Here is a 16,718-nt window from a genome sequence, read left to right on the forward strand (position 1 = left end):
CTGCAATTTTTCTTTTTTTTAAAGCTTCCTGCACTATGAATCATTGTTCCACATTTATTTTTAAGTCACCAATAACAGAATTAAATATGTAATTTGAGACAGAGGCTGGCATTTATTTCACACACAAAGGGAAATATTTTGTAGGGATGGAATTCATCCTACATCCAGGCATTTCACTGGGAAACGCTGACTATGGAACGCTAACCTGTAGAACTAGACATTAGCTTATTGAGAGGGTGACGGTGCATTTCAATACCATTCCCATCACTTCTCCGATCTGGGTAAAACCAACCTAGACTCGGTCACTAAAAAAAGAAAAAGAAAAAAAAAACCCTGCCTTCACGAACTACCCACAGAGTGATTAACTTTAGGTAATTCTACATTTGACTGCTGGAAGTGGCAAAGTGAAATGGGACAGTGAGATGGGGAATTGCCGAATCCCAGGGTGAACCCACAGCCACACAAACGCACCACACCGTGTTCTGAAGCTCCAGCGCTTGGTAAACCAGCAGAGATAATCTCCTTCACCAGCTTATGTCAGTCCCTCCTAAGGACTGTCTTTCCAGTAAGGGGGAGCCCAGAGCTGACTCCTAGCCAACGAGTGATGTGTGCTCTGTAATTTATAATTTATGTCAGCAAGCAGGCCCCCTTGACTTGCAGTTATAATAAGGGCAGAAGAAATATTGCAAAGCTCAGTGTAATGAATAAGTAATCAAAGGAATTCAGCTGAAAGTAAAATCCTGAGATACATCAAAGGTCTCCCTTCAGGAGAGGTGCACATGCCGTCCAGACAGAACACTCTGACCAGACTTGTATTATGGTATTTAGTGTGTTCTGCCCTGTAATTGGATAGAAAAACCGTGGGAACGGGCTTCCAGGGAAAAATAACTTGATGTTACTGAAGAGGAACTCCTGGGTTTGTGGACAGCGATGTGTATGAAGTCCAGGCAAATATTTTTGGTCCTGGAAGTTTTAATGTGCAGTGCTATCATTAGGCCTGTTTATATTTGGCCTTCAGGAATTAATCAGTACCATTTTCTCTTCAACTGTTTACTGCTGATGGTGGGAAACCATGCGATTTGACCAAAGCATAGGCTCTGCAGAAGGGAACTCTTCTAAGCCACTGTCTTAGGCTCGTGGAGAGCCTGGATGCAAGGGGTATGTTCTCAGTCACTCGGCTTGTTTAGTACAATCAAGCAAACAGTGACAGTGAGAGCACCCATCCTGGGTAACGTGTGTGTGTGTGTGAACCATCACAGATGCTTCTCACATGGCTGAAAGCTACTCTCCAGTGGTCCTGACTTTCCACCGAGAAGGTTCTTCTCACACACCTTCAAGACAGCGAGCCCACTTCTGTGAGTCTCCCTCATTAAACATCAGCACCCAGACCCTACTGGGACGCATGCTGGAGTTTCCGTGGTAGGGCCTGAACAAAGGTACTTGTGTTCCTAAGTGCCCAGGTCTTTTTGAAGTGCTTGGTAGGGAAAACACAAGCTACTTTACACCTTAAATATCACTATACCACCTGGTAGTTAAGTATTATAAACACATAGCTCTGGATTTCCAGGTTTTCAAGTTATTTGAGAGGTAGAGAGAGAGAGAGAGCACGCATACGCACACGCACACACACATACACTGGCCTATCCACTGGATCACTCCCCAAATGCCCACAATGGCCCATCTGGGACCAAGGTTGGAGGTAAGAACTCAACGGGCATTTCCCATGTAGAGAACAGGAACGTAAGTTCTTGAGCCACCACCTGTTGCCTCCTAGAGCACACACCAGCAGGAAGCTGGAGTCAGGAGTCAGAGAGGACAGAACCCAGAACTCTGATGTGGGACATGGGTATCCGAAACAGAGCCTTGTTCCTCAGATAGCTGGGTAAACGGCCTAGTTCCTGTGTCTCCGACTTCAACCGCTTTATATGCTTGGTAAATATTAGCAATTATTTTTATCTGGTCTGGACTAAAACTCACTCCTGTCTGGGTGGTAAGGATTGGCCTCAGCTAATTCTGCGAAGTCCTGTATGGAAGAAGTTATATCATAATGGCAACTAATGCAAAATCACGACTAGCAGTAGTTCACAGTGTGAACTCTGTTCAGCCTGCACATTGAGAATTCTTCTTTCAAGTGAGCATCCACAAACCCCGTGCAGAAGTCACTCTCATTATCTTTGACCCAAATCATCATCTACTTGCTGATTCTCCTCTTTGAGTCTCTCATTTTAGTTCTTCATAATTGACAAAGCAGATGTTATCCCCCCCAAAACCCACCAACATTGCCACCTGGATGACGGCCAAGACCCAGGTGTTTTCCTCCTGGTTCCAGGGGCTCAGATACTCCAAGGTGGGGGTGGGGGGTGTCCTCAATTCAGTGGCCATTTCCTTCCCAGAGCCTCTCCTAGTTCTAAGTCAAGAACAATCACACATGAGCTCCAACTGGGAGTCCAGCTACAAATGGATGTAAGCCTTCCGAATCCTCCGAGAGAACTTGACCATTTCTCCCTCGACAGCTGAGAAACCTGAGGCACAGAGACAGGAAGCCCAATCCTCCCAGCACGGGGCGCTGGGGACAGCAATGCTCCCACAGGCAGGCAGCATGGGGAGAAGGCGGGCCTTTCTGACTCCCTTGTGAGGCACCTCAACCTGCCCTTAGTCACCAAGGGGTCCAGCTCGTTGCCAAGAACCTTGGCTTTTTTTTTTTTTTTTAAACAAAGAGCTTGGCCTGGTGTTTTGCTCAAAGTGTTGCTCTAAGTGAGTAATTTCCTAAATTATGTCTGAAGACAACTAGAGGAAAGGAGCCAAAAGGGGGGGAAAAAAGTCTTTTTACTCTTGATGAATTGGGCAACAGCCTAAGAAAACAGCTCTGATTTGGGTCAGCTTGTATCAAAAACATGTAAATATGACCCAACCTAATCCTTAATTTCACATGATCCTCTCAAGTGACCGGAAAGTTCCAAGGGGGTGTATGTAATTCCACAAACCCCGCTGGCTAACACGACCTTCCAGAGCAACACAGCTAGTCTCTTTCTGCCTGCCTGGGACTAAGGTCATTTAACTTCAGCCCTTTTATGAATGGAAATCAGCTTTCTAAAGACTACTTGGCAGGCAGTGGCCAGCAACAGACAACTCAATGACTGAGTTTTCTGAGTCATAAAATACTTTTGAAAAGGGGAGATCAAAGCATCCATGCCGCCTATTGAAAAACAATTGCTTCCAAAGCTCCTTTCGGGGACCCAGGCTCTCTGGAGAATGGGTCCCTGCAGTTGGAGTCTAAAAAGTCCACCACCAAAGAAAGATACAATGGGGACATTAGGGCAGCCAACCATGACGGAGAAATGCCACTTGCGGCTTAATTGTTGGGGACAAAGAAAAAGGAAACGCAGGAAAACCAAGTGACAAAATTGGATGGTGCATCAGGAATGTGGGCTGGAGGAGATCCTCAGGGTAGCCTCGATGCTGGAACACGTTCCACCTACGGTCTCTGACACAGCAATGAGCTGGTGGACATGGGGCAGAACATCTCACAGGACACCAAAAGTTTACCACTCTCTGCAGCTCTGCCCTACTGAGCTTACGTGCCCATGTGTACAGAGCCAGGCAGAACTGCAAAGTAAGTGACACCTTTTGTGTGCCTTTCCACTTGATCTTCACTCAAAGAATGCAGTCCGGGTTAGGGTCTGATGAGCAAGAGGTGTGTTCTGAACTGGGGCACACGGCTGTCAGTCATGCTGGGTACTAACAATGGCCAAATCATCTTAGACCTAGGATTTGCTCTTTTATGGTGAACCGCAGAGCCCTGGTACAAGACGTTAAGAAATCTGTGGTTTAACAACAGGGAGAATGGGTTGGGCATCTGGCAGAGCAGTTAAGATGCTGCTTGGGATGCCCACATACTACACTAGAGTGCCACAGCAGGAGTCCTGCTCTCACTCCAGTCTTCCTTAATGGCAGACACCAGGAAGCGGGCGTGATGGTTCCGATAGTTGGGTTTCCATCACCTGGGAAACCTGGACTGAGTTCAGCTGCTGGCTTCATTGCAGGTATTTGGGGAATGATCCCTGGATAGAAAATGCTCTCTCTTGCCACCCCACTAACCCCGCTTCTCCAGGAAATAGAAACAGTAGAATATTTCAAGTTTATTTTTAGTGCAAGCAAAGTTGCAATCCATGCATCGTGTTTTCATAACGCACATTTTCTATGAACTTTTTGAAGCCCCCTCACTAATGGATGAGCCTTTGAAGGCTCTCAGAGGGTCATGTTTGGCACAATTTCATCAGCACCCCCATTTCTCAAACCAGGCCTGTGAACTCCTTGTTCCAGAGTTCTCCTGAGTCACAGCTTGGTTCACAATAGAGCAGCCATCTGCAGGTCTACAACTACCGCTCCATCTTCTCCAGGCTGGACGCTCTGTGACCTGGTTCCAGCACCCATCTCATTTACATCATTGTCTGCCATGCTATACACAGTGCCCGACACACAGAGGCTGCTAAATAGTTCTTGAAAAAAAGAAAAATTCGATGTATCCTTCCAGTAAATTCCAAAAACCTGAGCATCTCCATTATATGACTCTCAAGTATCAGTAGGTATCACCATCACCTAGAGAATTAAAAATACACATTTCTGGCCAGCGTTGTGGCTCACTTGGTTAATCCTCCACCTGCGGTGCCTGCACCCTGGGTTCTGGTCCCAGTTGGGGCACCAGATTCTATCCCAGTTGCTCCTCTTCCAGTCCAGCTCTCTGCTTTGGCCCGGGAGGGCAGTGGAGGATGGCCCAAGTGCTTGAGTCCCTGCACTCGCATGGAGACCAGGAGGAAGCACCTGGCTCCTGGCTTCAGATCAGCGCAGCACCGTCCGTGGCAGCCATTAGGGGATTGAACCAATGGAGGGAAGACCTTTCTCTCTGTCTCTTTCTCACTGTCTATAACTCTCTCTCTCTCTGTCTAACTCTGCCTGGCAAAAATAAATAAATAAAATACAATACAATAAAAATATGCATTTCTGAGTCCAGCCCCTGACTTCTGCTGCAGGTGAAGGAATTCACCTTCTCAGCACCTCCCACGAGGCTGGAGCTGCTGCTTGCACTGTGCAATCACTGTCCTACCAAGAAAGGGCCACCAGGGCAGAGTGCTCTTGAGCAGAAAAGTCTTCTAGAACTTTGAGTACGCAGGAAGAAAGATACAGATGTGTTCTGCCAGAAGAGAAAATTAAGAGAGGGCAGGCACCTGGTGCAGCAGTTGCTTGGGAAGCCCCTATCCCATACTGAAGTGTCCGAGTTCAAATCCTGGCTCTGCTTATGGTCTCCACCTTCTGGCTAATGCTCCCCCTGGGAGGTCTCTGTCATCCGTCTGCACCGGGAGACCCAGATGGAGTTCCAGGCTCCTGGCTTCAGCCTGGTCTAGCCCTGATTATTTAAGTCATTTGAGGAGCAAACTGGCACAGGAAGATCTGTTTCTCTGTCTCTGCCTTTCAAATAAAGTAATTTTTTAAAATAAAGGAGACAAGGGTTGTGGCACAGCAGGGTAAGCTACCACTTGGGATGCCCACGTCTCCTATCATAGTGCTTGTGATCAAGTTCTGCCTGTATTTCCAATCCACTGTCTTGCTAACATGCCTGTGAGGCAGCAGCTGATGGCCCAAGTCCTTGAGACCATTGCATCCCTGTGGGTGACCTGGATGGAGCTCCTGGTTTCAGGAGCTCCTAGATGCTCCCAGTTTCAGTCTTGGCTGTCCCTGACTCTTGGGGACATGTGGGCAATGCACCAATGGATAGAAGATCTCTTTCTAGCTCTCCTTCTATGTCTCTCCATCTTCCAAATAAATAAATCTTTAAAAAATCTGTTGGGGGGGGGGTTACAAAATAGAAAAAAAAAACAGATAACAAAATCAAGTAAGACAGGTCAAATTCCTAAGAAAGTTGGCTCCAACAGTATGAGCGTGCTGGACACAAGGACTTTCTCTTCAGGGTCATGGTCAGGGGGAGATTGGATGCAGCTGAAAGGACACAGATGAGAGAGAGTGGTTCTATTAAGTTAATCTGTAATCCCAAGATTCCAGGACAAAGGGTACAAACCCAAACACTCCACAGAGTGTAACACTACCAGGTGTAGTGGGGTCTCGTGACCTTGTCTAGGTCACATTTTGAAAAGTCACCCTCAAATGAAAAGGATAGGCAGGATTCACTGCAGAAGGCTTACCGCTCTTGTTTGACCAATGATTCTAAGCAAGCAACAGATAAAGTGGGGCCTGTCGGCTGAGCGGAGGGATGGGGTGCACTTCAAGAAAACACGACACATATTTCAAGCATAGTTAACTCTGAATTAAGGGAAATCCCCTGCCAGAAAAAACCCTAGGCGGGTCATGTGTGCCTGCACACATGCCTGCATGCATGTGCAAGAACTGCTGTGTGCACGGCTGTGGCCCTGCTAGCTCTGACTTTCTCCTGAGGTTTCCCTAGCAGTCAGGATAATGGTTAGCTTTACTGCTGTGCTTTGCCAAGGCCTTTACAGTTGACTTACTACTTTCCCAATGCACGCTGCATACACCCGAGGAGACCGCTACCCCAACTGAAGCCATCCTGAGGCTGGTGGTGCAGCCCCACTCTGAGAGGAACCCCGATGTAGACCCTAGAAGTAAAGCAGTTTATCTCCCAGTCTCGTTCCTCTCCTCTCTTCTGAACCAGCCACTATTCTGAATCTATTGTCATAGCTGCTAATTAACTTCAGACAACTTAGGAACCCCCTGCTTGGTCAAAGACACTGAACAATGTTGATGAGTAACCAGAAAAAACAACTCTTCCTCCTTATGCAGTTACTTCTCCATCCCCGTCTCTCCATGTCCCCAGTGAAGTGTCTCCTCATAGCACCTCAGAGAACCTCACAGGACTCATTATTTCTGCTTGAGACTTTTCCATAACAGAATAGATGCACCACTAGGGATGCACAGCTCTAATAACAAAGATGTTAAGTCGGCGAGTGTCTTTGCTCACAATTCCTACTAATAAGAGAAAGGAATCTACACCACAATTTAGGTTGCAACATTTATACTCTTTCTTGATTATATCCACTATTTGAGACAGACATATGACAATACAGGGTAGAGAGAGTCAGCAAGCCTAAGAAAAGGTACTCAGTTTCACTGACCATCCCAACAATGCAGACCAAACCCACAGGGTGGTACCACGTCCTATCCACCCATCAGAATGGCTAGCAGACACTATCAAGTGTTGGGGAGGAAGTCAAGTACCTGGAATTCTCATAAACGGGCACTGAGTATAAATTATTACAACCACTTTGAAAAGCCCATCCAGGATACCTACTAAAGCTGAACATTCCAGTACCCACAAAGTCACACTATGTCTGTAAGCTCACCATAAGGCAAGTACAAGAATGTTTACCGATTCTTTGATTCCAACTGGAAGCAAACTTGATAGAAACACTGTGGAAACTTCACACAGAGAAATACTTTAAGATTCTAGTTGCATAATAAATACCTTCTGATTTCAATTATGCAAAAATTTAAAAGAGGCAAAATTAAACTATGTTACAAGATAGTTTAGTGGTTCCCTCTGGTGGGTAGTGATGGGGACGGGAATGAAGCAGGGAGTCTTCTGGAACATGCACAGTGTCCTCCTTGATCTGGTTGGTGATACATGGGTGTGCATGTTGTGAAAATGCATTAAGCTATACTCAGGATTTTTGCAATTTTCTCTATAGAGTCACCCCTTAGTATCTTAGGGTGATTTCTTCCAGGACCCCTGACAAATATCAAAATCGACGGAAGCTCAGGTTCCTTATATAAAACACAGTACTTACTTATGATCTATGCATATCCTCCTATACATATTCAGTCATGCCTATATCACTTAATACCTAACACAATGTGGACTCTGTAAATAGATATTATACTGTACCATTTAGGGAATCATGTTTAAAAAAGTGTTTGTTCATCACAGGTATTTTTAAAAACAATTTTGATCTGCAGTGTGTTGAATGAATGGCCCATGGATACAGATGCTGACTGTGCATTTTATGTTTCTGAATATACATTAAACATCAACACAAGGGGATAAAATTTATACAAAGTCTCATCTTGCTAGTTGTGGTTCTGTCCTTGTTCTTGTTTTGTCTGATTTTCTCGAGAGTATGGGTGTAGGGGTTTGCATTTTGTGGCCGTTTGGTGGAGCATGGACATGCTAACAGAACAGAGTTATGCTGGCATCTCTCTCTACGCCTCAGCAGGCAGACTCTGCGAGGGTCAACCAACTGGAGAACCACAGTGAGAGTCTTTGAGAGGGCAGAGATCCTAGAAATCATCTTACATGGCTCAGGAGAGCAACCTGAGACCTAGAGAGCTAAGGGTAATTAGCTCAGGACTTGCAACCGGCTTGCTGTAAGGTAGACACAAGCCGAGTCTCAGCATTCCAGTTTCCTGCAGGCTGCCACACAGGCCAATCCGGTTGTCAACTACCACTTGCACACCCATCACAATGCTGGAGAGCTTTAAGCTATTCTATTTTCACGTGCTGAGTGATCACTTGCTCCCTGCGCATAAGCGAATCTCTTCCTTCGGAGACATAACCTGATACACAGCAAGAGGAGACAGCTGATCAGATTTCCAACCACTCCTGGAGGGCGGACTCCTCGGAGAGCTGCACACAACGAGGCTGAGTTTTGCTGGAAACAGAACAGCTGTGAAGCCTGTCCGCCCTGCCAGGAACCGCTGCAGCACTTTCCATTTAACCTCCACCGTCCCGTGGACTAACTTCTCTTGTTAATCCCATCTTACAGATGAACAAACCAACGCACGCTGAAGCTGTGCAACTTGTCGAAGGCCCTACGAGGAAGTGTTGGTACGAGAATTCAAACCCGGGGAGACTGTTTGGTACCACTGGTATGTGGTTTGGGAGTTTAAGCCATGCTGATGTGGTATGTGAACTCCTGGAGAATTCAGGATAACAAGAGAAGCAAGAGAAAGAGTCACAGGAGCAATGCTATTTAAATAAAATAAACACTAGGAGACTAACCACAAACAAAAAGAAACAAAAAAATTGAGTCATATTTTCATGTGGGTACACACACACATGTGTGTGTGTGCAGAACATGTATGTGTGTAGTCATGTTGTAATACAAAGGTCATTAGTGAGCCACAGTCATCATTTGAATGGTGAAGCTTAGCTGGCAGAGTTCAGTCTTTGCTTTACCCTTCCAATCGACCCATGGATATCGTGACTGAAGCTGGGGTGACAACTCTTGGCTACATTTCAGGCATGCTAAAAAAATTTTTCACTGAAAGTTTTAACTAGCAAAGAATACAAGAATCCTCGGTCACCGGCACCTGAGCCACCCCGGCTTGTTCTCCGCCACAGTGCGCCGGCTCCCTTCTAACAATCTCAAGTATACTTTCTCACACTTTCCACCTGCTGGCCAAGCCACAGCGTGATCACCATGCGTCTCAACACATACGCTCTGCTGTCTGTCCAGGATGCTTGGTGATTGCAACACGGAAGGAAATCAACCCAGAACGCCACTTACTGCCTTGTGCATCAGCCTGAGCCCTCAGACAGGTATCATTTACATTGACAGTTGAGGATTACACCAAGAGGAAACAACACTTTGTCCCAAGCGCTTTGCAGCGTTCTGTCTCCCTGGATGCCACACATAATCCTGCCAGCACTCCAACAGGAGCACACCATATTCTCAAAGGCTGTCTTACATGAACAGGCAACACCATCAGCCAGGTAAAAGACAACCAAAGGCCCGGGTTCAGTCAAGCTGAAGGCTGGGCCGTCCAGGGTTGCTGAATACATTTTTTTTGCCTTGAAACACAGTTTTCCCATTTCAAAGCCACGTAGACACACAGCTTGTTAGATTTATAGAACGCCTGGTCTCCCAAGACTTTGCAAAGCGAATGGCATTCATCAAGTTAATTTCCTTGGGGATCGTCTCAAACACGGAGAATGAAAAGGCCCAGACCATTAAACATCAAAAGAATGTTCTAAATGGTAATTAAAGTTCTATTCTATTTCCTTTCTCTGGGAGATTAGATTAATTCAATTGCGAATATTAGGCGTATCAAAGCTGACAGTGTCAATGTGTGGAGCTGGCCCGAGGAACATGTAATACTGCAGACATCTGTTAGTTCGAGTTACACCAAACGCCACGGGGAGACATGCACTCGGCCTGGGCTGTACTCACCAAGCCGGCACACGTGGACACCGCCACAGAGGAGGAGCTGTCATTTCTGATGAATCCCTGATAGAAGCAAGGCTGCACTGCGGGTTCCCGAGTCTCCGAAGCACCATCTCTTCCAAGTACCTGGACAATAAAGTGACTGCTCAAAATCGCCGAGGGCTCAAGTTCCAAGTGGAGTTCCTGTCCAAATGCTGAAAATCGGTAGTGCAGGGAGCTCCTGGCACCCTGTGCTGATCGCTTTCTCCTGCCGCTGTGCAAAATGTCGTGCGAGATATACGAGCCGCCTGAGTCCACTTCTACGGGCGTGACAAAGACGTAACCTGCAATGGGAAAAGTTCAGCCGTCAGCGCCCAGCACCCGTCATGCCCACAGGTGGACAGAGAGCAAGACACAGCTCAACGGTATCTTTGTTCCTACTGCCCTGCACCCGGATCTCAGGCAACTGAAGCAGCTCACGAAGAGGAGGAGGGAGGCCCCTGTGGTCCCTACAGTGGGCTCCAGTATCTCAAAGTCTGGCACACTTTTGATCCCTGTCAAGATGGTAGAGGGGAAAATGTCAACTCGTGTGGCCTGCAGAGGCAGACTTTTTTTTTTTAATCTATTAACCACGGAGTCATCAATATATAAAAAGTGATTTTATATTTGGAGACCAAATTAATTTTGAGCCACAAACGTCAATAAATGGGGCTATTTTAATCCAGGAGATGGAAGAATGTCATGTTGAAACTGAATTGGGAACCGATTTCTCTGGCAGAGGTAAAACTTCCAGTGTTAACTCAGTCTTGAGTCATTTCAGATGATCGTACAGATAAGGAACAGAACCACGCCAGCTTCCTATATCCAACACCTTTGTGCCTGATAACAAAACTCCCACTCTTTTAACACCTTTAGAATTCTATGGAGAGCATTCACAGGAACAATCCCATTTAATCGGAGGCATAAAAGAGACCCTCGGTATACAAATGCCTCCCAAACTGCCAGAACCATCGAGAGTCTGAGGTTTGGAACTGCTCAGACATGTTGTTGGGGGGAGTGTCCGACCAGAGCAGACCTGGAAAAGCGTGTTTCGAAATACCTTCCCCGTGGCTCCCTGCAGCAGCGCTAATTGCTGCATGTTCCAGAGAAGAGGGGCTCCAGAACAATTTTCTATTTGAAAGGCAAAGCCAGCACACAGAGTTTTCATTCATATAACACCAAGACCAAAAAGCGTCATCCCTTCAAACGATTCGCAAGATGCCCTCTGCTCATTAACTCTGTATTTCCATGCTGGCGTCACACTATCGGAAACGGATTTAGGAAGCGTTTAGAAAGATTCCGAATAACTCAACAGGAGCACAGGGTCACTTGGATCCTCCAGGAAAAGGAAGAGCAATTTTCATTTTCCCCCAAACAATCAACAGTCATCCCCAGCCCAGCCCACCAGCTCCACCCTCCAGGAAAAGCTAAGGGGGGAACAGACCAACCGCAAGGCAGCTAACAGGGATTAATAAGCAACAACATATCGAGTAGGCTCACATGGTTTGAAAACAAAAATTCCAATACCACAGTCTTCACCTGCTTCCTTCTGCATCTGAGCCGTCTGCGACCAACTGCTTGGGCAGCTCTCTCGGCTGCTTTCAAGCCTACCTCTCCCGTTTTCTCCTTCAACTAGACGGCTTCGTCATCGGCGCCCATATTGTTAAAATAATTGGGGGAAAAAAAGTTTTCTCTTTTAAAAATCCAAGCAGAATGTGTCCTATTTCCCTTTTCTTAAAAATCACCGGTGTGTTGTTTTACAGGTACACGGCTCTTGATTAAGCGCAGGTTTTTCTTAGAGCAAACCCACCTCCTCCCTCCAGCAAACTAAAACTTAACTTAGGCAAACTATCCTTGATGTAACCCCCAGAGACTCTGCACTAACTTGTTTCTTACCTGCTTGTCCCAAATCACCTCAAATTCTGCCTGCTCTTACTTGGGAAGGGGGGAGGGCTTTCCAGGCTGCCTTCCATGGAATCAGCATGCCAAGTCCTCACCCCCAGACACCTGCTATTAGTTTCCCAGGGGTGAATGGGCAGGCTGGTGGGCCTTCAGCCTTCCATGGACACAGGTGCAGCCGGAGCCCCCTGCCAAGAGGGATCCGATCCACTGGCTCCGAAACTAGCTAAAGACGGGGTCCTCGCTGGGGATGGCTGGGGCAGAAGGGGTCTCCAGCCGCTGGATCCTGACTTCTCAGGAGTGGTTTGTAAAACTGTGGCCTCTCTGGCTGGACAAAGTGTGTGAATCTCCCAGGAGCTCATTGCTAGGACGCTCTGATCCATTCCCTGGCAGTCCGCCAGGAGGCCACCATCCCCCCACTCCCTCCAAATGACCCCTAGGGCTCTGACAAGGGGAAAACCCTGCAAAGCTGAAATTCCAAGGCCTCGAGGAATTCCGGGCTGGACAGCAAGGTTCTGCTGGACACCTTGGGTCAGGAGTTGGCTGCTTCCCTGCAGCTGGGAGAAACAAGGCTTTCCCTTGCCAGCGCCACTGGGAGCTTCTGGCTGGGGAACCTCGGCCGGGATAAAAGGACCGGGGGAGCTGGTGCTACCTGCTTTCCTCTCTGCAAAACAGTCCTGGGAAATCGGGGACAGGAGAAGGCAAAGGCAGGAAGGGAGCAGAGGTGGAGCGGGGAGGGGGCTCGCATCCTCTCCCCCACCAAGCACTGGTTTCGGTGGACTTCCCAGGGAGGAAGGACATGCGCCAGGGGCCTGCTGATCATTAATCCTGCAGCCAATGCCCACTTCCTGTCGGATTGCTTACTGCAGGTGCGATTACTTTTTCTCAGCAAGCCGTGAAGTAGGCAAAGACTTTTCTCCTTTATGCGACTGGTAGCCTGAGGCATCGACTCTTCTGCTAAATTCAGAGCCTTGGTCACACCGCCCCCGACCCCTCCAAACACCAAGCCATTCCAACCCCGCACACATCTGCCGGGTTGGGGGGACGCTTTTCTATCTTGTCTCTCTTAGGTGTTAGGGGAGGACAAGGTGGCTGCAGAGACCCTTAGAGATGGAGCGCAAATACGAACCGTCGTTTAATCCGCCGCCGCCGCCGCTGCTGTCACTGGCTAAAGCTGCGGTGAGCCACGCACAGCCGAGGCAGCACAGCTGGAGCGCCTGCAAGAGAGAAGGTGACAGAGCGCGTGAGGGGCGCGCTGGGGCTGCCGCCGGGTGCCCCCTGCCACCCGCTCTCCGCGCGCCCCCAGCGGCACCTGCCTTGGCCAAGCGCCCCAGTCCCGCCGGGCCCCACGGAGGACCGGAACCCGCGGCAGCGAGGGCGCACGCGAGCAGAAGGGCGCACTCCATGGTCAGGTGCGGGCAGGCGGACGCGGCGGGCGGAGCGCACGAGCGGCGCGCATTCTCCCCGCCGGCCCGGAGCACAGCGCCCCAGGTGCGGCGCCAGGTGGGAGCCGCCGCGGTTCACATCGCAAGCAGGGCGGGCGCCCCGGGGCCTCCGCTCCGCGGGCCGCCCGCGCGCCCTCCCTTCTCCCGGCGCTCGCTCGCGGCTCCGCGGGCCGGGGCTGCAGCGCAAAGGGCTGGGAGACTCTGTCGGTGCCTGCCCGCCCGCCCGCCAGTCTGTGCGTCTGTCTGTGTCGGTGGGAGCGTCTGAGGCTCCGGGGAGAGCAGCGCCAGCTGGCTCCCCAGCGCGCCGGAGCCGAGCGCCCGCCTCTCCACCGCGCGGTGATTGGCGACCAGCGGCTCCCGGGCTCGTCCGAGCCCCCGGGCTGGTGCAAGGGCGTGGGATTCCGGGCTCCGGCTCCGAGGGAGGGGGCGAAGCGGGCGGGGAGGCCGGGTGGGAGTGAGGGGGAGGGAGGGGCCGGCGGCGCCGGGAGGGAGGGGTGCGCCCCGGGTCAGGCTTGGAAAACGTAATTTCAGCTCCCCCGAGATGAGCTGAGAAGGGGGAGGCTCAGGTAGGCGGCCCCACTTCTCTCGCAGTCCGTGCGGGCTTCTCCTGGTCAAGTCTGTCCGGCCAGAGTGGAGACGTTGGCCGTTCTCCACACACCCCTGAACGCCTGGAGCGATCTCCTCCCGTCTTTGGCCGTCTGCCTCGGCCTGTTCCCTGTAAGGTGGGAAGGATTAACCCCTGATAAGGAAACTGAGGCTCAGATGCGCTCAAGGTCGCCTCACAACCAGCAGTCCCGCCAGAAAGAGCAAATGGGGGACAGCTGCAAGGCCCGAACTAGCGCCGGTCTGGGTCTTTTTCCTCCTCTCCCCAGACACCCCACAGATAGCGCGCTTGCTCTATTGTTCAGCCCGCGTAGGAGCGCAGTGATCCTTTGAGCCCTGTGGAAGGACCCCGTGTTAGATAACCCAGCAACAGTGACAGAATCAGAATGACCAAAGGTGGTACCAAGGAAAACAGTGAAGTTCCTAAGTTAAAGATGTCCATGCGTGTGGGTGTGTACAGACACGAGTAAAGCACCTATTAGGAAATATTTTAAATAATGCCCAAGAGCGCGGGTCAGTTTTCTAAGAGCAGAGGGGAGCATGGGAGCTGGTGTTGTGAAATAGCAGGTGACCCTAATGCCTGGGAGACCAGCATCACATGTAAACACCAATGTGTGTCCTGGGTGCTCCACTTCCCACCCAGATCCCTGCTGATACACCTGGAAAGCAGTGGAAGATGGCCCCACCCTTGCCACCCATGTGGGAGACCCTAATAGAGTTTCAGGTTCCTGGCTTCTTCAGGGTCCAGCCCTGTCACTGCGGCCATTTGAGGAATGAACCAGCCTACGGAGACTGATTCTGTCTCTCTGTTTTCAAATAAATAAATATTTTTTTAAAAACCATGACATAAATGAAGCTCTTGTTAGGGCAAGTGTGCACCAAGATGGAAGAGTTACAGGACAGAGAGGCAGAAACGGCAGGTGGCCAGGCCAGTAGGACCTTGTAGACTGGGGTGAGGCATGCAGGAAACCACTAGGTTTACGTGAAGTTGTTTTGTATTCATGTGTGTGGGCAGCAGTATCGCCTGCAGTATAAAACATGATGTGGACCATGGTTCAGTGTGCACATGGCCAGGGAGTGGTCATGAAGGGCCAGAGAGGGACACATGAGGCCGCTCTTGACAGCACGAAGTCTGGTACCAGGAGGTGGCAGCGGAAGTAGATGGGATACCGAGGGGTACCCAGAGGGCTAACAAGAGCTCCAAGCCCAGCTGAGAATAAGCGACAGCTCAGCATACACAGTCTGTGATTGAGTGCAGTGGGGAAGAGGTAAAGGTCAGGCTAGAGAGGCAGAGAAGGGGGCACAACATAGGCCTGGGGGAATGAGGCAACGTCTCCCAGTGAGAAAATCCGGGTGGCGCTTGGGTTACCCTGAGCAATATTTGTAAGGCCCTGTGGACTCTGTTTTCTAATCCCTAAAACAGGAATCCATCTAATCCATCAAAAGAATTAATATGTTTTCCAAGCCCTTTATAAGTGAGCTTTACATGCAGGTGCACATGACACCATGTTTCTGTGACTTCATACATCCTGTGTCATGTTTTAATATGCAAACAGCTCCCCTGGGATGCTGGATTAAAATGCAGATTCCTGGGTGATAGGCACTCGAAGTTCTCATTCAGTGCACCCAGTGTAAGGCCCAAGTGTGAGTCGCCTGCGGGTGATTCTGATGTAGGAGACCCAAGTGCTTTATGTGACTTCAGTGAAGCACTGGACACAGAAGGAACCGGGAGGCTGAAGACATGTGGTGTGACTGCAGATGGTGATAATACACTGTATGCTTTGTCAAAGACGTATTGATTTGAAAGGCAGAGTGTCAGAGAGAGAGGAGAGACAGAGGACCTTCCCTCCACTGGTTCACTCCCCAAATGGCTGGAAAAACCAGACCTGGCCAGGCTAAAGCCAGAAGCCAGAAACTCCATCTGGAACTGCCTTGAGGCTGGCAGGAACCCAAGTACTTGGACCATCATGTTGTCTGCTGCTTTCCCAAGCACTTTAGTGAGGAGCTAGATTGGAAGTGGAGCAGCTGGGACTTGACCCACTGCTCCAACAGGATGCCAGATTTATAAGCAGTGGCTTAATCTGTTGCACCACAACTCCACCCCCCTCTCTATTTTTTTTTAAAGCCAGAATAACTTTGAATGCTTTCATTTTAAAGAAATGATACATGTTTGCAGAGGTAGCTATGTTTACACTGAGATGTATACATGTACTGAAACACAACATATGTACCCATAAATATGTATCAAATGAAAGATAGGAGGTATACACAGCACTGTAAATTGTGCCTGCAAGCAGTGGACTGAATATAAAAGGAGGTTGGGATGGACAGGCTACAGGTCATACCATCACATGCAACACAGAAGGCAACTGGAGGACTCAGTGGTTTACCTGCACTTGGCTGAAAATAATCGTATACCTGATTCGTGCCTCTTCTTTGAGATGCGTTGGCAGGAAATCGTCCACAGCACTTTGATTTTCCTCATTTGCAGTCAGCAATGTTGGTTACTCAGCACCGGCAGAGCTGGGGGTCCGGAGAACGGCCGATGTGCTGCTAGACTGTG

At 49.2% G+C, this 16,718-nt stretch overlaps 1 protein-coding gene across 10 annotated transcripts in view; it reads right to left on the bottom strand.

Moving 5' to 3' along the window:
- ADAMTS18 (ADAM metallopeptidase with thrombospondin type 1 motif 18) overlaps positions 1-13,957 on the bottom strand; it is a 157,602-nt gene extending 143,645 nt beyond the window's left edge. The window contains exons 1-3 of one of the 10 annotated variants that reach the window (XR_016224854.1): positions 12,760-13,148; positions 11,709-11,848; positions 10,197-10,513 (exon numbers count right to left, since the gene is read on the bottom strand). Coding sequence is in view for 9 of the 10 variants with exons in the window: in XM_089319366.1 (XP_089175492.1) it covers positions 10,197-10,513; positions 11,709-11,848; positions 12,760-12,908 (606 nt within the window). In the remaining variant the exon portion in view is untranslated. The other 9 variants (XM_051847029.3, XM_089319369.1, XM_089319366.1 and 6 more) reach the window with 9 other exon arrangements.
- Between the last annotated feature and the right edge of the window lie 2,761 nt (positions 13,958-16,718).

The sequence above is a fragment of the Oryctolagus cuniculus genome, chromosome 18, assembly GCF_051225735.1.
Source record: "Oryctolagus cuniculus isolate XC-2025 breed Fujian yellow rabbit chromosome 18, ASM5122573v1, whole genome shotgun sequence".
Lineage (NCBI taxonomy): Eukaryota > Metazoa > Chordata > Mammalia > Lagomorpha > Leporidae > Oryctolagus > Oryctolagus cuniculus.